This window comes from Mustela lutreola, chromosome 3 (assembly GCF_030435805.1).
Source record: "Mustela lutreola isolate mMusLut2 chromosome 3, mMusLut2.pri, whole genome shotgun sequence".
NCBI lineage: Eukaryota > Metazoa > Chordata > Mammalia > Carnivora > Mustelidae > Mustela > Mustela lutreola.
The window spans coordinates 85,655,786-85,676,034 of NC_081292.1; the positions used below are offsets into that span (position 1 = coordinate 85,655,786).

The 20,249-nt window shown below is 38.5% G+C and overlaps 1 protein-coding gene across 9 annotated transcripts in view; it reads right to left on the reverse strand.

Moving 5' to 3' along the window:
* The window catches only part of SPIDR (scaffold protein involved in DNA repair), a 609,776-nt gene that overhangs the window by 47,105 nt on the left and 542,422 nt on the right, over positions 1–20,249 (reverse strand). For all 9 annotated transcript variants that reach the window (XM_059166493.1, XM_059166499.1, XM_059166494.1 and 6 more), the window contains one exon: positions 19,166–19,306. In XM_059166493.1, coding sequence (XP_059022476.1) covers positions 19,166–19,306 — 141 coding nt within the window. The remainder of the gene's footprint in view (positions 1–19,165; positions 19,307–20,249) is intronic.

The window sequence follows — 20,249 nt, forward strand, 5'->3', positions numbered from 1 at the left end:
TTTTAGAAGGGTAAGTTTTATGGTGTGTAAACAGAATCTCAATAAAGCTGATATTTGAAAAGTATAATTAACTTAAGACAAGGATTTCCAGCAAGGAGACCTCCAACCCTGACCTGAAATAGGTCCACTGTTGCACTCTCTTCAGTTCTGCTCAATGATTTTGCTATATACATCATCTTTCTTCCCTTTCCTAGAAGCTCTCATCTAAACGAATACCAAAGCTTCTGGAAAACCAAAGGTTGGGGGACTTCTGTAACTGAACAGCGATGTTGTCATCTTTACTGGAAAGCTTACACAGGACACAATAAACAGTATGAGGTCTGGGAGAAAAGAGGAGAGAGAGCCTGGGGAAAAGTAGACAATCCTTATTACCCTTCTTTTATAATGCCTGCTCTTCCTTTTTCTAAATCAAGACAGGCAGGATGTGGGGCACTAGCTCTGTGTTCCCCTTCTGGGTGTGCCCATACTCCAGGTGAGCCAGGTATGGGGCTGACTCATGGGAGTAAGTCCATAGCCCTGCACAGGCCTGCAGACAGAGGCTGTATGTGTGCTGATGCCCAGTGCTTATGGAAGCTAAGGAGAACATGAATACTATGTTTTTATATTCACAAAGTGTGCGAACATCATTACTGTCTCATTTCAGAACATTTTTATCACCCCCCCACCAAAACCCATACTCATTAGTATTTGCTTCCTATTCTCTCCAGCCCCTGACAAACACTAATATGCTTTCTGTCTCTGGATTTGCATATACTGAACACCTCATATAACTGGAGCCATATAGTCTGTGGTCTTTTATGCCTGTTTTTTTGCACTTAACATAATGTTTTCGAGGTTCCTTCATGTTGTGTCGTGTAGCAGTACTTCATTCCTTTTTATGGCTGCCTGATACTCCATTATATGGACATACCAGATTTATTTATGTATTCATCAGTTGATAGATGTATGAATACTATGAAAAGACATCATTTTCATCTGAGTATACATAAACATCTATGTAAAGACATGGACAGCTTTTGGAATAGGTTGTTCTGACTGATGGCTGAATTTCAAGGAGTGATTTTAGATTTAAACCTTCTTTGGTAATGAGGAAGATACTGAAAACAACAGAATGCATACTATAAAACAGCTTTTCAGTAATACTGCTGGGATGGTTGTATTCACTGTGAATGCACCGCTAGCTGGGCCTGAACCTTAGCAGCTGTACACAGGTACTCATGCAGCCCTCTAGCCATTCCCCTGCAGGGACATACGTTTCCCAAGGTTGAGTAGCCACCAAGGGTATCAAATCAGGCATTTTGACCAGAGAGACATTTCCCTACCAAGAATATCCCACAAATACTTTATAGATGTAGGGAATAACATTTTCCAAGGCTAGTGAACAGAATTTCAAGAAGGTACTTTTCAAACTGTAGATAGCTGGAGAAACTGGAAAAAAAAATGAGCTTTTTGCACAATTCCTTTCAATGACTGCTATAACTATGTAAGATAAATTTCTAACTCTGGAATGCCTCATATTGCTTATATTAAAAAATGTTCTTTTTGGTGTGCCTGGGTGGCTCAGTGGGTGAAAGCCTCTGCCTTTGGCTCAGGTCATGATCCCAGGGTCCTGGGATCAAGCCTCACATCAGGCTTTCTGCTCAGCAGGGAGCCTGCTTCTCCCTCTCTCTCTGCTTACTTGTGATCACTGTCTGTCAAATAAATAAATAAAATTTTATTTCTAAAAAAGGTCTTTCTAATGCCAACTCGTTCTTCAAGATTCGAGATATAAAAATATTAACTAGCACAATTTTGTGCAGAACAAGTTCTTTGCGAGTTTCTGTTCTACCTTAGCAGGAAATCTCTCTCTCTCTCTCTCTCTCTCACACACACACACACACACACACACACACACTCCTTGGGAAATAGGGAATTCCTGCAACATGTTGCTATCTGCAAGTCTGCAAAGTTCTAGGTCTTTCTCATGTCCAGGTGGTATTTATTATTTCAAAAGTGTCACATGTTTTATTCACTCACCAGTGTGGAGGCAGGAACACCCACGTTTCCAGAGAAAATCTGTCAGCCCGTATTTTTTGATACATGTTTTTTTTACCAAACATTACCAAGTAGCCTCCCTTCATATACTCTAAGACTGAAATAATTTACAATGGGGGTGTCAAATAATGAAGAAGAAAACAATAAAACACTCTTTACGAAGTGAGTGGGTTCCAATCTAATTAATAAATCAATCTGCACTACTGCGTGGACAGCTTCAGGAGAAAAACTATGGAAACACAGGGGCACAGGACCTTTTCCCCAACTACTGGGGCAGGAAGCAATGTCAGCCACCACCCCACCTACCCCCCCCCCCCCCCCAATCTCACGTTCTGAAACTGGCATTTCTAAGCATACGTCATAGAGAGGGAGCCTGCAGCAGGGAGGCGCGCATGCCTTACCTCCACCCCTGGTCCCCCTCCAATCACAGACAGTAACTGAGGGAAGGTGGTAGTTTATTTTGTGATCCAGCACTTGGTGTGGGCCACACTACCCTGTACCCCTTAGCGCAACCCAAGCACAAGCAAATTAGATTAGGCTTCAGGACCCATAAAAGAAGAAGAGTTTGCTGTGGAGCCATTTAAAAGTATGTTTAAGGTCAAATATTTACTCTTGATGATCTCAGAAATGGATAACATAATATCTGCTTTAAGGGGTTATTTGAGGACTATGGTATCTGGCATACAATAAATAGTAGCCCTTGTTATTATAAACACCCTTTTGACTTTTACATTTGACCATTTCCCTGGATGCCTGTGTTAATCTCATTACCTGTAAGCACATTTCTTGGACCTGGGGGAGGGAGACCCAGACTCCCACTGTGCTGGGTGTGGTCCCAGGAGAGCTAAGGGTCATTTCAAAGAGGCTTATGATGTTCCACGAAGCCTGCCTGTAGGGTTATGAAAACAAGTCTAGTTACATACTCTTGGCCCAAGCAATTCCACTTTGGGAATTGTTCTCCCAAATCAAAGTACCCATTCATGACCTCAGGGTATTAAAGGATTTCTTAAACAAGTGAACTGAAAGCAGTTACCATAAAGAAAAAGATTGACAACTTTGATAAATTAAGTATTTCAGCTAATAAAAAAAGAACAAAAAGACATACCACCTATATAATACATAAACCATATAGAACCACTGAAGGACTCATGTTCAGAATATATAAAGCTCAATACTCCAAAAGAACAAGCAACAGACTTGAAAAGACCAAAGAGGAAATACAAATGTCCAATAAACACAGCAAAACTTTCTCAGCCTCAGTAAGTAATCAAGGAACTGCAATTTAAACAAAAATGAGATTGTACTATAATTCCATCAAGCTGAAAAAGAACAAAGTTTGGAGAAAATAAGGAGAGGACATCTAAAAACACCAAATAATGGAAAGAAAGTAGAGCAGCAAGAACAGTTTACAGTGCTAACAGTCCAGGAGACTGGAACTCCTGCTTTTGGAAACCTGTTTAGCATTACCTACTGAGGGTGAACAAGCCCCCTCCTCCCCACCATGACAGGCACACACTTGTACACTAGGGGCCACAAATCACTGGGTTTATGCCACTGTCCGTAATGTCCAGAAATGCCTAGAATGATTATATGAAGGAATAGCCTGTGGTAAGTGCACAAATCTAGAATGAAAATGAACAAAGCAGAGTCACCTACAATAAATGCATGTATCTTACTAAGTTCATTGGCATAAGAAAGTATCAACAACACACAGGTGCTCAGAGTGAGGGCCCCCAATCTGAGTTTCTCAGGGCTGTGTATGGTTGGGGACTGTTGCATCTCTTTGGCAAGTGAAAGAAGCAAAACTTAAGAATACACACATATGGGGGCACCTGGGTGGCTCAGTGGGTTAAGCCTCTGCCTTCAGTTCAGGTCATGGTCTCAGGGTCCTGGGATCAAGCCCCGCATCAGGCTCTCTGCTCAGCAGGGAGCCTGCTTTCCCCTCTCTCTCTCTGCCCGCCTCTCTGCCTACTTGTGATCTCTATCAAATAAATAAATAAAATCTTAAAAAAAAAAAAAAAGAATATACACATATGGTAGCATCTCTATAAAGGTAAAAACCAGGCAAAGCTAACTACGTTTTTAAGAATGTATGTAAAATGTTAAAACTATAAAGAAAAACACAGAAGAAGTCTGAGGACGGAGATGACCTCCAGCGGAGGGACAGGAGATGTCACCAGGAAGGACACAGGTGGGTTCTGGACACTGATCATGTTTTGTTTCTTGAATTCTGTAGTGGCTTCATGAGTGTGCTTTATAATTATTCTACACTCTATAATTATGCATTTTTCATAGTTTGTTATATTTCACAGTAAACAAGTTTAACTTAAAAGATCAACAGATTATGCTGAGTGAAATAAGTCAAGCAGAGAGAGTCAATTATCATATGGTTTCACTTATTTGTGGAGCATAACAAAAAGCATAAAGGACATGGGGAGTTAGAGAGAAGGGGGTTGGGGTAAATTGGAAGGGGAGGTGAATCATGAGAGACTATGGACTCTGAAAAACAATCTGAGGGGTTTGAAGTGGCGGGGGGGGAGTGGGAGGTTGGGGTACCAGGTGGTGGGTATTAGAGAGGACATGGATTGCATGGAGCACTGGGTGTGGTGAAAAAATAATGATATTGTTATGCTGAAAATAAATAAATGAAAAAAAAATCAATAAATAAAATAGACATGTATATTCACACACAAGGATGTTTGTTGCAGTTTGAAGTGGAAAAACTTGAAACAACCGGAATGTCTGACAGGAATCCTTATGATATTATTAAGTGAAAAAAAGCAAACCCTCTCTCTTTGTTTAAAGATGTGTTTACATTCATGAAGAGAGGTATGAAAGATCACACTCACTGAATGAATACCAAGTAGAAAGAGAGATCATTAACTTTCCTTTAGTCTTTCTATTAATTATTCGAACAGCAACAACCATGGTTATATTATTATCTTATTTGCAGATAATACTGAAAGTTCTAATGTGAGGTTTTTACAAATGTGTGATCCATGCACGTTCAGTGGCCTTCATGATGATCCACATCACTGTTGGCAATTCTAGTTAGGAAGCAAATTGCCATTTTTAAAATGGTAATGAAAATTACCCTTCTTGGTATTTGTATTTAATAAGTATCTAAGTAACTGAAAAAAGAAACTCTCTAACTAAACCTGAAGAACTCAGTGTATTTATTTATTTACTATGGATCTGATAGTATTCTTGGTTACTCAAGATAATTCTAGTGTAGATAGCTTATTGTTATTGTTTAACAAAAACAATGGAAAACACCAAGAATCTAAATTAATACCAACACCACTGACAAAAAGTAATCGAATTTCTTATTTAAGGGCCAGGGACTATAATCATAAAGTGAGTGGGAAAGTTAGAGAAATGAATTCCCCTAAAACTGGGAGTAATTAAATGTCAGCTGCAATATCGAAGATGCAGGCTTTGGAATTTGATGGACCTGGCTTGAGGCCCAGTTCACATATGTGGAGCCAAATTATTTAATTTCAGTGAGCTTCAGGATCTTCATTCAAAACAGAATAACATCACCTAATTTGCCAGCTAGCTGGATGGTTAAATGAAAGATAGACCTTAGTGACACTGAAACTTTTTCTTTCTGTGCCCGATATTAACAGACAGATGTTTCTTTGGCAAATTCATAAAGATTTAAGAGTATTCTATCTAAAATTAAAAGTATAAGATTCTCAAAAAAAAAAACAGTATAAGATTCTCCAACCTGAAAGGCCAGCTAATGATGGCATATTTAAAATAAGTATTTGATTTCATATTTGAGATTAACAAAAGAACACACTCCCATTCAGCTTCTGAATTACATTGTTAACTGTGCCCTCATAATAACTATTGCCACAGGCTATTAACTTGAGAGAGGGAGGAAAAACTATATTCATATGTAAAATGTTTATAGGAGCAATTAATCCTCAATAATTACTTTGAAACTATGCTGCTAGAGTCCTAAGGAGTCAAGCAGAGACACTGTAGTTGTCTCCACTCATCCACCTTCCAGGAATAAACAGAATAGCTCCACATAGATTTGTCGTCACATTTCAATTGTACTTTAGATTTCTATTTTTTAAAAAAGTTCAAAAGTTTTAAAACTACTAGCCTACTGGTAGATAATTGTGCTTTTTATGAGGAAAAGGACAGCAGGGGGAAGAAAGAGGAATGTTGAGACTTTCAAGAGAAGGAATGAACGAAAAAGAAAAAAAACCAATAAACCCTGTTCATTTACTGAATTCTAGAGTTAGCGTGCTGCAAGGCAAATTAACTAGATAAACTGCTAACCTGGAGGGACAGGTACTGGTTGTTTGTGTGTTTTTTTTATCAGCGGATCTTCCTTCTGGTTTCTTTGATCCTTGTTTTAACTAAATCTCTCTGTACTTTTAAATCTACTGGTTTTATGATCTATTCTTTCCCATTATGATTGGGCAGTTGATAAGGTCTGGCAATTTCCAACTGGATTTCTATTCTTTTTGGAAAAAAGGGGAACCCTTCCAATTTCTAATTATCATTCTTCTAATTGTTGTCTTTCTCTTTCCATTTTGTTTATAAAAAACAAGACAACAGGGCGCCTGGGTGGCTCAGTGGGTTACGCCGCTGCCTTCGGCTCAGGTCATGATCTCAGGTTCCTGGGATCGAGTCCCGCATCGGGCTCTCTGCTCAGCAGGGAGCCTGCTTCCTCCTCTCTCTCTCTGCCTGCCTCTCTGCCTACTTGTGGTCTCTCTCTGTCAAATAAATAAATAAAATCTTTAAAAAAAAAAAAAAAAAAAAAAAAAAAAAAAAAAAAAAAAAAAAACAAGACAACAAAGTCTTAGATCAATTCAGGCCGGATTTCTACTTCTCAGTTAATTAGAAATGAAAAAATAAAGTAGGAGGAAGAAGGAAAGAACCACTGTTTATATGGTGTTTCAGACTATACGAAACACTTTTATGTATTATCTCATTACATTATCCTAACAGTCTAAAACACCTTTATGTATTATCTCATTACATTATCCTAACAGTCTTGGGAAGTAAATGCTATTTATTCTGATTGATAACTAAGAATGGGATTAGTTTCAATCAATCAGCACACATAAGAGCTAATATATAAATCAGATATCTTGATTCTGAGACCAGTACCCTTTATCAACACTGAATCCCCGTCGCCTCTGCTCAATGTCCAGCAAAGTTCTTGGAAGCGTGAGTTTTGTTTTTTAACTAGCAGGTCCCCTTGCAGAGGCCTGGCAGATACAGTTAAGGTAATTACAAATTAACTTGGTTCTATTTTGTCTCTTGGTTATGGGAGAGTATGTAGTGAAGTCAGGGAGGAAGATCAAAGATAGTTTTGACATTAATACTAAAAAATTGTTTCCTATGGCCAAGAAATATTTGTGACTATTTTGGTTCTGACTTTATCATTTGTCAGGTTTTTACTGAAAACTATATTAACTGCTACAAAGGACATAGGGAAAAATAACACGTGGCTTCTGAATGGTAGTTGGTTTTGGTCAAAAGGTAATGAGAAAATAAATTTATGGCTGGGAGAATGCTCTCCTATGGATGTCTGCCTGGAAACCTGATGAACCTGTAAGTCACACCATGAAGGCCTTCTTGTTGAAGCTTTCCAACTGACTCAGGCAAATGAGGGGGATATCCACCCACTCCAGCAAAAACCTTATGATACTGTCATTGTTTCCAAACAGCCTCTCTACTAGAATGTGAACTCTCTGAAAACTGAAACTAGGACATCATCCATCTGTCCACAGTAAGGTGATATGTTAATGAATAAGGGAAGAAAAAGAAACATGTAAAAGTCTATAGTCAAAATAGAATTTCTTTATCTAATGGACTACAATGCAAATTTGTTTTTACTGAATAGTTTTTCTAAGTACTATTAGGGCAGTAGTCTTGACAATGGTTAGTGTTTGACGTGTGACGTTCGAAGAGAATCTCTTAGGTGGTTTGTGGTTGTCATTCAAACTTCCTGTGATCAATCTGGTGGGTGTGCCAAGCCTTACTGCAATCTCTTGGTTTTTTTCTCTTTGTATGCTTTCATCAATGTCTTGATTTTCCCTATCACTGATAATAAAAACAAATTAGAGGAGCTACAAAATAGCTTTCTTACCTTAAGGATCTTTCATTGAAAGATAAAGGTGATGAATGACTTAGTGGGGTGCCCATTTTCATAAATCTTTGTCTTAATTTCCCCAAAATAACAGTTAAGGTTAAATAACTGGCATTTCCTTTCTGAGTCCCTATTCCCTAGTTATCCCTTTTTGATATATGTGAAATTATGTCCAGAGGTTCCATTTAGAAACTATTTTTCTCCACCTGGATTTATGAAACATTTGTAGCCGTTTTCATAATTCCATGTAAGCACATTTTAGGCAACTGGTTCATTCTTCTTTTTTCCTTTTTAAAAAATTGAGGTAAAATTCATACAGCATAAAATTAATCATTTTAAAGTACACGATTCAGGGAGCATTTAGTATATTCACAATGTGGAATAACAATCACCTCTATCTAGTTCCCAAACATTTTAAACATTCCCCAAAGCAGGCCCCATACCCATGAGCAGTTGCTCCCATTCTTTCCTACACCCAATTCCTGGCAGCCACCAGTCTGCTTTCTGTCTTCAAGAAAAACAGGCATTTCATATAAATGGAATCATATAATACGTGACCTTTAGTGTCTGGGTTCTCTCTCCTAGCATAATGTTTTCAAGGTTCATTCATATTGTAGCATGTGTCAGCATTTCACTCTTTCAACTCAGTTTATTTTTGTCTTACTAAAAACCTTTTCTGTTTGCCACTTTATTTACTCTTTGGAATACATGCCTTCCTTTACTTCTGATTATATTTCTTTTATTTTTCAGACTGGTGTTATTCATAATTTTTTAAAAACTTTGGGTATAGTCAACACAATGTTACATTAGTTTCAGGTGTAGAACACAGTGATTCAATTTCTCTATACATTATGGGCTATACTCAGCCCATATGTAGCCACCATCTATCACCATATAAAGCTATTGCAATGTCACTGACTATATTTCCTATGCTGTACCTTCCATCCCCGTGACATATTCATTCCATAACTGGAAGCCTGTACCTGTACTCCCCTTCTCTGATTTTACTTATCTCCCCACCCCCTTTCTCTCTCGCAACCATCAGTTCTTTGTATTTTATAGGACTGATTCTCCTGTTTATTCATTTGTTTTGTTTTTTAGATTCCACATATGAGTGAAATCATATGGTATTTGTCTTGCTCTGATCTATTTCACTTAGTGTAATAGGTTCAACTATGTTGTTGCAAATGGAAAGATTCCATCCTTTAAACAACCTTGAGAAAGAACAAAGCTGGAGGTATCACAGTCCCAGATTTTAAGATACACTACAAAGCTATAATAGTCAAAATAGTATGGTACTGGCACAAAAATAAATATGTGGATTAATAAGAAAGCCTGGAAATAAGCCCTGCTTATACGGTCAATTAATCTGTGACAAAGAAGGCAAGAATATACAATGGGGAAAAGACAGTCTCTTCGATGGATGGTACTGGAAAACTGGAGAGCTACATGAAAAAGAATGAAACTGGATCACTTTCTTATATCATACACAAAAATAATCTCAAAATGGATTGAAGACCTAAACATGAGACCTGAAACTATAAAAAGCCTAGATGAAAAACAGGCAGTAATTTCTTTGACAATTACTAGAACAACATTTTTCTAGATGTCTCCTGAGGCAAGGGAAACAAAAACAAAAACACTATTGGGACTACCTCAGAATAGAAAGCGTTGGCACAGTGAAAGAAACTACCTATTGAATGGGAGAAGATATTTGCAAATGACATATCCAATAAGGGGCTAATATCCAAAATATATAAAGAACTTATACAACTCAATACCAAAAAAACCCAAACATTCCAATTAAAAAATGGACAGAATACCTAAATAGACATTTTTCAAAAAAACACATACAGATGGCTAACAGACATGTGAAAAGATGCTCAATGTCATAAGTCATCAGGGAAATGCAAATCAAAACTACAATGAGAAATCACCTTTTATCTGTCAGCATGGCTAAAATGAAGAAGATAAGAAATAACATGTGTTGGTAAGGATGTGGAGATAAAGGAACCCTTGTGCACTGTTGGTGGGATATAAATTACTGTAGCCACTGTGGAAAACAATATGGAGATTCCTCACAAAATTAAAAATGTATCAATAATTCCACTACTGGGTATTTACTTAAAGGAATTATGAACAGTATTTAAAAAAATATTTTATTTTTATTGTTTATTGCAGCATTATTTACAATAGCCAAGATATCTAAGCAACCCAGGTGTCCACTGATAGATGAATAGATAAGGAAGATGTGGTTTATATATACACATACAATGGAATATTACATAGGCTTGTGATTATACTTCTGTGTTTGCACAGAGGCAGTATTTTGGAGCTGGTATCCAATACCTTGGTTTTTTTCTGGCAAAGTTCTAACCTCAATCAGATTTTACAGGAGAGCTTTGGAGAACAAACTATAGATTAGATTTTGTCCAAACCTGAACAGGAATTGGGCTTTCATAAGTCACTCATTGACTAATGGCCACTTCAACTAAACTAAGGGGGACTCAAATTCTCAGATACTTCCAGCTGTGTCACAAGCAGACAAAACAGTATCTATGGTGAGGGCAGTCTTTTGAAGACAGACAGATGTGGGCCCACAGAGGCAAAAGTACAAAGAAGCTGGGGATGGGGGTGGGTACAAAAGAAATGACATAAGGGCTTTAAAGGGGATCTGGTCCAATATCAGTAGTTGTTTGCTACAGAAATTATCTATTAATTCTGATTAAGTGATTCTCAATCATTAAACAAATGATTCATTTAGTGATTCTGAAACATTTTCATTTTTAAAGAATTAGTCTTTGGGGCGCCTGGGTGGCTCAGTGGGTTAAGCCGCTGCCTTTGGCTCAGGTCATGATCTCAGGGTCCTGGGATCGAGTCCCACATCGGGCTCTCTGCTCAGCAGGGAGCCTGCTTCCCTCTCTCTCTCTGCCTGCCTCTCTACCTACCTGTGATCTCTCTCTGTCAAATAAATAAATAAAATCTTTAAAAAAAAAAAAAAAGAATTAGTCTTTAAATAATTATTTTAAAGAATTATTCTTTAGAGTTGTTCAAAGGGAAAAAGTATCTTTGTCTACAAAGTTAAAAATAAAAGCATCCCTGAAAGGGAAAGTAATAACCTCAAACCTAAAGAGGCCTGAAGGTTATTTGGTCTAGTCATTTCATTTCCAGATGCATCAGCGGCCAGAGTTACTGGTATTGGTAGCACAGACAGGAATACAGTCTAGGTCTCCTGATTTCAAGTTAAGGCTCTTTCCACTCTGCAGAATGTGCATTTGGGTGCGCTCAAATGAGAGAACACCACAGCAACAAAATAAGGGGGTGCGGGCAGCACAGATATATAAGAAATTTTCTATAATGTCAGGAAAGAAATACATCAGAACCAACAACAATACATACACAATATTAACTAAGAAAGGTTGAAGAAGAAGGGGGGGTTACAATCTTGAAAAGATTTGCTTTACTGTTTTATTCTTGTTTATGCTTCCCTGTACAATTGTTAAATAGAGAACAAAAATAATCCCACTTTAAAGGACAACAGAAAGATTTAATTTTGAATTAAAATACTCATGTCAAGAAACAATGGCAGAGAGAAAGCAATAAAATCTATAGGGAAAACACAAAACATACTTCTAAACTGATTAAGGACTTAAATTAATACCATGATGCTTGTCTGGGGGAGCTTCCTTTTGCTTCTTTGAGCATTATAGGTTTTAAGACTTAGTACATTCTCTTTTACTGACATTTTATTCACCTTCCAGAAACTTAAGTGAATGCCAGGAACAATTTTATTTTTCAAAATCATGAAATTATTATTAAGAACATCCCTTAAAAGGAGGGTTTCCAACCACAGCAATTAATAAGAGTTTCTGGACCTCAAACCCCAAGGGAACTATGTGACTGTTTAAAAGGGTGGCCTTTTTGAAGAAGGAAAATCAAAGGAAGGAAATTACTATGCAAGTTTCTTACCCAAGGAGAGCTCTCACTACCACATATTTCCTGTTAAAGGAGCATCTGAAATGGTTCCTCAATAATAACCCTAACCCAACCCAGTCAATTTGCATTGAATAATTTCTAATGATTCCCTTCAATTGCACTTCTGTGCACTCTGGGTCACACCCAGCTGAAGCAAAGGCAAAGGTCTACACAGGATACTGAACTCCATAGTGTTATATCACACTGGAGCTTGACTATAGCCCACTGTGTGACCCTGGGCCAATCATCCTTACCTCTAAGATGGAGGTGAGAACAGAGTCTTCTCCCAATGCATGGAAAACTTTTTTCTGTGAAATATTAAGTAATGGACATTCACACTCTTCCCGTACTTGATAAAGTGTTTTCACAGCACAACCCCATGCATGTCTCCTTAAATGTTGTGAGGAAACCAAAGGTCTATGTCCAGAGGTTGAAAGAGACTGTGGCCTTCATCTGCACTGGATACAAGGCTTGGGACCAAACGGTTTCCATTCTTCCTGATAAAATTGAGCTCTAATCATTACCATTTATTATGTATAAAAATATACATTCAAATCCTGTGGAAGAAAATTCTAAGATAAACCCAAGGAAACAACTACTGTCCATTTCAAAAATATTTATTATTTATTATAATATTATCTGAGTGTGTCAGATGCTAGGAAATAAAATGGTGAATAAGAAACAGCACCTACCCTCACAGAGCCTAACAATGGGCAGACCAGTCTGAAATACTGGCCACCAGGTGTTCTAATCAATGTCAACTTTTATTGATTGTATACACCATGCAAAGGAATGTGACGATGACCAAGACAAGGTCTGATGTCTTGGTGTGACTCAGAGTCAGGCACATGGTGCAGGCCAGCTTGGGAAAGCCATTCCAAGATTCCCCATGAAAGCCTTGATGTTTGTACCTTATTACTAAAAAAATGGACCCATTCAAAATTATGTCTATGATGGCATTCTTATTTACATTAAAGTATACCTTTCTATACAGGTCAGCAGGAATACCAAGAGTCCTGGGCATGGGCATTGAAGTGAGTAGCACTATGACCACTGGGTGCCCAGGAGGAGGGGAGGGGGTGACCCAGCAGGAACTGCTGCAGGGAGATAAAAGAAGCAGTACTGGGCATAGGTGTCAGGATTCTTATTGGAGAAGCATCTTAAGACTGGCCTGTGAGAGAAAGGTTAGGCTCAAATAAGGCCCAGGAGAAAAAGCAAAGTGTTCTAGGTCTAGGGCATGGTAGGACTAAAGGGCACAAGTGCAGCAGGCTGGGGACTAGCATTGGGGCTTGTAAAGGACTTTTGAATCCTGACTACGAGGTTAGTGTCTGAACAGAATGACTAACCTTGGCTTCTAGTATAAAAATTATCAGTACTTAATCTGTTACCTTTAAAACAAAAGTTGTTAAACAATAACTATTAATTGGATCGTTCTCTGAAATGCACCACCCCACACACAAAGTGCCCACCCCTCACTCTATCTGGAAAGCTGACCAGACAGCGGCTGCTCTCCTTATCTTTAGTCTGGCTCAAAAAGAAGATAATGGAGACAGTTTTCCCTCCCTTCCTTATTCTAGTCCTTAGCCCCAGGCTTTTCCTATTCTCTTCAGGGTTCCTAAAACTTGACCTGCTCTCCAACCACCCCATCCCTGCAAGGTGGCTACTTATCAGTCCACAGCCTTCTGTATTAGGCACTTGACAGTCAGTGCCGGCTTAGGTCACCCCTGGCTTTCCTGCTGGTCCATGATCTCTTGGAGGGAAGTCTATTTTTATACTTCTGGTGGAGCTGTCTGTAGGTAGCAGAAATTAAGATTAGTTCCTAACTGGTTCTTTGTTCTCCTCTCAATTGCTACAGAAGTTTCCAAATCTGTAGCCCTGCCCCAGCCTCTCCTTCTATAATAAATCCATTATAGGTACAACAGCAGGATATTCTTAACTCCATTTTTGTTTTTATTATCTCTTCTTTTCTTCTCTCAAAATCTCACAGTGGCCCTAATTTTCTCTTAGACTGATGCGGAATCCCTAAGAATAGTTAGTCTTTATCTTGTTGACTCTATACCTCAGTATATTCTGGTTTAGGATAAATCCCAAAAATCTAGCACAGAGTTCAGTACTACAGCCACTAGTCAGGGGTATAGCACCAAGAAGCACTAAATCCTTATAGAATGAACTATAGAAGCACTAAATCATTATAAAATAAATAAGTGAATTATCTTTTCAATAAACCCTCTCATTTCCTCTTCTGCATACATCTCTCCTGATCCTAGGTGTATGTCTTCACAGATAACATCTTACCAATCTGAAGACATTTTTTCCTTCTGACAGGTCAGGACGTTTATAGCATTTGTTCTCACTAACTTCTTTTATGAAATCTGAGATCAGCCCGTTAGGATCTAGTCACTTAAAACATTCATGTCAACTTCTTCCTTGTCATTCTGGTACTCAGGTAGAGCCTCCTGTATATAGTGAGTACTGACTAAATACTCTTCAATAAAACCTTTTCTTAAAGGGCAAGTCAACAGGTCTTGCTGTTGCCCCTCGGAACAATTTGTTACTTGAACTGTAACCCCTGGAGGATTTTACTAGTTACCAAGCACATTTAGATATGGCCTTAAGAAATACATAAACTGACAACAGGTCTTTGGGGAGAAGGACGATAAAGGACCGTGAAGCTGGGCAGCTGGGGATGCCCAGCTCGCTCAGGGCAGAACGCCGCCCCTTCACAGAAGCCAGGCAGCTGGGGATACCCAGCCGGCCCAGGGCGGAACACCACCTGCTTCAGGGAAGCTGAGCACCCAGGAACGCCTGGTCAGCTCAGGGTGGAACGAAAAAACCGCCTGCTTCCCTTATCCGTTGTCGCTCCTTTCTCATCCCAGAAGTGCCCATTGTTAGTTAGGTGAGTCCTGTGAATGTGCTTGGTTAACTATAAACTTTATCCTCCTCCTTGCTTGTCTGCAAGACGGGATTAACGTTTGACCTTCATCAGTCCTTCGGTTGGCTATTGTTTTCTATCTAATAAAAGTGAGACTGTGGAGTTGCTGGTGGCAGCAGTCCTTTTCCACTGTTGTCCCCGGCTCCCAATCTTTTGCAGCTGACTTGTTTGTGCCTAATTCTTCTCTGGACGCTGACTGGAAGTGGCAGGTCTAAATCAAATAGTACCTACAAATTAGTCATTTTAGACACAGATCAGTGGGTTTTAACAAGTTGGGACATAAATACAAGCAGGATTCTGAACTGAAAGAATTTCCCCTCCCCCACAAAAAATTTGGCTAGCTATATTTCCATTTCTGTAGGGTTAACACATATTTTAGGAACCCCTTTCTCCTTCAGTATTGCCCTATCATATAAAAATAAAAATGTGAAATAATAAAGGATAAAGTGCATACATAGAATTACGACATCAAAGTCATGTGACTTTTCCGCTCGTTTGACCCACTAAATTGCTGCACAGGTCACATGGGAAGACAAAGGTCAGGGGACATGTCTTAGGAAGAGAGAGTCACTGGACAAATAATAGCAGGGAGTGCTCTAGAGAAGAAAGCATGGGCAGAGCTCCACATTCTGTTTAATGAGCATGCCTCAGCAGTGGTGGTTTTTTTTTTTTTTTTTTTTTTTAAACGGTCTTTTTTTTCTTTAAATCCAGGCTATTTTTCTGAGTCTTTTTGCTTTAAGCAGTCAATTTGGACATCCAACTCCAAAAATATATCAGAGAAATAGAAAAGATATGATTGTTTTTCTGCAAGGCTTCCCAAATGAGGCAGGTGGACAGAGCAGCCCATACACCAGTCCAACAGCATGCCTGACTCAATAGCTCTGAGGTCATCGGTCCACTTCATAGACCTTGTAGGGAGTAGTAATTTTCCATCATGAGAAGCGTGGATCAGATGAAATCTGGTAGCCAAGATCTAAAAGACTTCATGACTTAGCCCAAACACAACTATTTTCCAACGGGCAAAAAATTACTTTCTGTATTAGATACTAGAAGTATATAGTTATAATTAATCATTTTAGCTTGAATTTTTGGAAGTAAACATTTTGTTAAGGTTTATGAGAAGTATATTTTGTTAGAGTTTATGGGAGTTGCCATGAAACAATAATTTGGGGGAAAATAAGAGACAATTTGTTTTTACTGGGCCATGGATGGATGACTGACAATGGATGATATCACTAATAGGCAATTATAACATCCAGCATTCCTAAATGATTTAATAATTTGTTTTGAAGAGATATAGTTTCCAAAGGAACAAAGAGACAATCTAAACATTTATTTGGATAGCTGTGTGCCAAAATAAAATTTATATATAAGTAAAGAAATTAATCCCAACCTAAAAAAAAAATCAAGTATTTAGTCACAACCCTAAAAATGGTATGGATTCCAGAAAGTTTGTTTGTAAATATTTGCAATACTCAGTACATTTCCTGTGGAAAAAACATTTCCTGTGGGGAATGTTGTGGATACTAGTAGGGCTCCCCTTGTAACCCACAAAAAAAATGGATTAAATCATAGGAACACATAAGCATAATGGTAAAAGAACATCAACTTTACGGAGCCAAAGACTTGGGATTGCAGTGGCTCTGTCATTTACCAGTAGAACTGCCAGTAGAAGTTATGTGCTACAGTCTCTAGCAAGAAGTAAGCCTCCCAGAGCAGCTGCTGTCTAGCCCAGAGCACACCAGGAAAGCAGGCAGCTAGAGAAGCTCTGCTGCCCCTTAGGAAGGATTTCCTGTGATGGAGAGCCCACTTACATTCTGTTGTGTTCAGGTGAGAGGCTTATGTGTAGAATTCATGTCAAGGAAGATTACTTCCCAATGGCCCTGATAGAATTAATGCTTTCAGTTCAAGATGTTGGGGCAGTGAAACCATTTGCTGTTAACTACATAGTCTTTTCAGATGCTTGTAATTCTTTTTTAAAAAAAAAAAAGGTTTTTTTTAAAGATTTTATTTATTTATTTGACAGAGAAAGAGGGAGAGATCACAAGCAGGGAGAGTGGCAAAGGGAGAGGGAGAAGCAGCTCCCCGCTGAGCAGGGAGCTTAATGAGGGGCTCTGAGCCGAGAGCAGTTGCTTAACCAACAGAGCCACCCAGGCGCACCCAGATGCTTGTAATTCTAAAACTTAGGACTAAAATGAGGTTCAACCTTAATAAAGATAAGTTTCATGTGAAACTTAAGCTTTTCACACATGCAGATATGCTTTCTAAATATCTGGGTAAATCTCCACCCCCAATATATAAGGCAATTAATTGTATTATAATACAGTCATCCTTTTATAAACAAAAGGAACATTTATCATAAGACAAATCTGCATGGATCAATAAAATGTTCTTATATCTACCTACCCAGGGCTTATAGGGGATCTTTCTATGAAATACATGTTTTTCAGGAAAATAAGCTCTTGGGCAGAGCCATCACTCACCTGCATAGTACCATATGAAAGCCCGATGAGACATGGAGTTGTGGTCTCTGGAAATGCTGACTGCCTATATAGGTCAGTCAGGACAATACTCTAAATGCTCACAGTTCAGAATGACCATGCTTGGAAACGTTCATTATGCAAACCACTGGAGGATGCTATCAATAACTGCTTCAAAATTAGAACATCAGATATTCATAATGGGTTTTTTTCTCTCTCAGATACTAGTATAAGTGCAGATGTTACTATAATCAAGTAAAAAATTAACACCAAGAGAGTTAAAATAACACACTATTCAAGGAAGGAGAGATTACAGTAAGATAGAGAAAATCTCAAATATACTGTTTACACTAATTCTCTGTATTACTGGATAGTTTGATTAAAAGTGTTTCTTCTGGGCGCCTGGGTGGCTCAGTTGGTTGAGCGACTGCCTTAGGCTCAAGTCATGATCCCGGACTTCCAGGATCGAGTCCTGCATCGGGCTCCCAACTCCTTGGGGGGTCGGCTTCTCCCTCTGACCTTCTCCTCTCTCATGCTCTCTCTCACTCATTCTCTCTCAAATAAATAATAAAACCTCACTCTTTAAAAAAAAAAAATAAAAATGTTTCTTCTTTCCCTAATTTATAGATTTAGGATGATTATTGGAGATGTAATAGCCATAGTTTGAACGAGATCTACACACAATTCTACCTTGCCTATCCAAAACCACATTTTAAGGTGGAGTGCCATGAAACTTGACAGAGAACAACTTTCCTACTATGGAAAGCAAAAAGATGTGACAACTTAAGAATTTTGTTGAAAGCTTATAAAATGTCTTTACACTAAGTTATATTGTCATTTATATAAACTGACTCATGCAAAGCTATCTTATTTTTTAACTGGAAAACATACAGAAAAAAAAAATCTTAGAATTAAAACACACATACATAACATTTTTTATCATATTAATTTTTCATAAAATTTGGAATCACTAAACCTAATTTTTTAATAAAATTAGGAATCTTGTTTTGTTATCAGTTGTAATTTTTTCCCTAGAAGTACTTTATAGACTTGACTTAGCTCTGGCCTAGTTTTACAGGCAAACTCTAGGATCCTAGTTTATTGTCTTTAAAATAAGAGGTAAGAGGAGCTTGGGTGGCTCAGTGGATTAAGCATATGACTCTTGATTTTGGCTGAGGTCATGATGTCAGGGTTGTAAGATTGAGCCCCACCTCTTGCTCCATGCTCAGCAGGGAATCTGCTGGAGATTCTCTCTCTTTGCCTCACCTCCCCCCACTTAATGCTCTTTTCCCCCCTCTCTCAAATGAAAAAGTAAATCTTTTTTTTTTTTTTTTTAAGATTTTATTTTTATTTGGCAGACAGAGATTTCAAGTAGGTGGAGAGGCAGGCAGAGAGAGAGAGAGAAGAGGAAGCAGACTTCCCTACTGAGCAGAGAGCCCGATGCGGGGGTTAAGCCCAAGACCCTGGGATCATGACCTAAGCTGAAGGTAGAGGCTTTAACCCATTGAGCCACCCAGGTGCCCCTAAAAAAGTAAATCTTAAAAAAAGAGAGAGAGAGAGAGATAAAACACTAATAAAAGAACCAGCCACTGCAGCAAACTAGATGCTATTACAGAGTAGTCTCACCTTCCTCTGGTGGCCTTCTGTAGAACCTTCATTCCCATCAGGCTGCAGGACTTTCCTTCCAACTGTTGGTCCTTCAAGATGGTGACCTCAGAGTGCACTTCACTAAACATTCCATAGGCATCTTGCACGAGAAGGCAGCCTCTACAAAAAAGTATTAACATATTTTTAGAAGACAGTTTTTGAGTCATTACAGAGGGCAGGATTTCCTTCTCCCTCACTAGAAATCCATCGTAATCATCTTCCTGAATGGGTAAATCAGAGTAAAGGAAGTTGAACTCAAATATGCACTTTTAGATTTGTACTTACAGGTGTTTGGATCACTATCCACAAGATAACAGAAGGAAATGGAACTCTCTTTTAGCATAAAACGAAAGCCTAAGCCAAATGTGGTTTAAAACCACACAAAGAAGATCATCCTTTTATTTATTTATTTATTTATTTTTTTAAAAGATTTTATTTATTAATTTAACAGAGAGAAATCACAAGTAGATGGAGAGGCAGCCAGAGAGAGAGAGAGAGGGAAGCAGGCTCTCTGCTGAGCAGAGAGCCCGATGCGGGACTCGATCCCAGAACTCTGAGATCATGACCTGAGCCGAAGGCAGCGGCTTAATCCACTGAGCCACCCAGGCGCCCGAAGATCATCCTTTTAAATAAAATATATTACCACTGCCCAAAAGATTATCCTCTCTCCCCATTTTTATCCTGTTATAACAGGAAACATTTCTATTTCATATGGATGCTCAATACTGATAAAAGCTTCAGTGGAACACTATGAGAACAATAATAAGGGGCTTTCTCTGAGAAGGTACATATTTACAGACATGCATACCCCACAGGATAAAAACCAGCTTCCCTGCTGGCAGCAACACAGACATGACAGATATCCAGTGACATGATAGCATTCCCCCAACCTTTAAGTTCAAAGGGTAGTACATATTAAAACCTATTTAAGACTGAATTTCCAATCCTCTCATTTCATAATTCAGGTAAATGAAGTCTTATTTATTATGAAATGACACATTCTCAGAAAATATTTACTGAAACCTGTAGTAACTAACACCACTAAATAGACTGTGAGGAACAA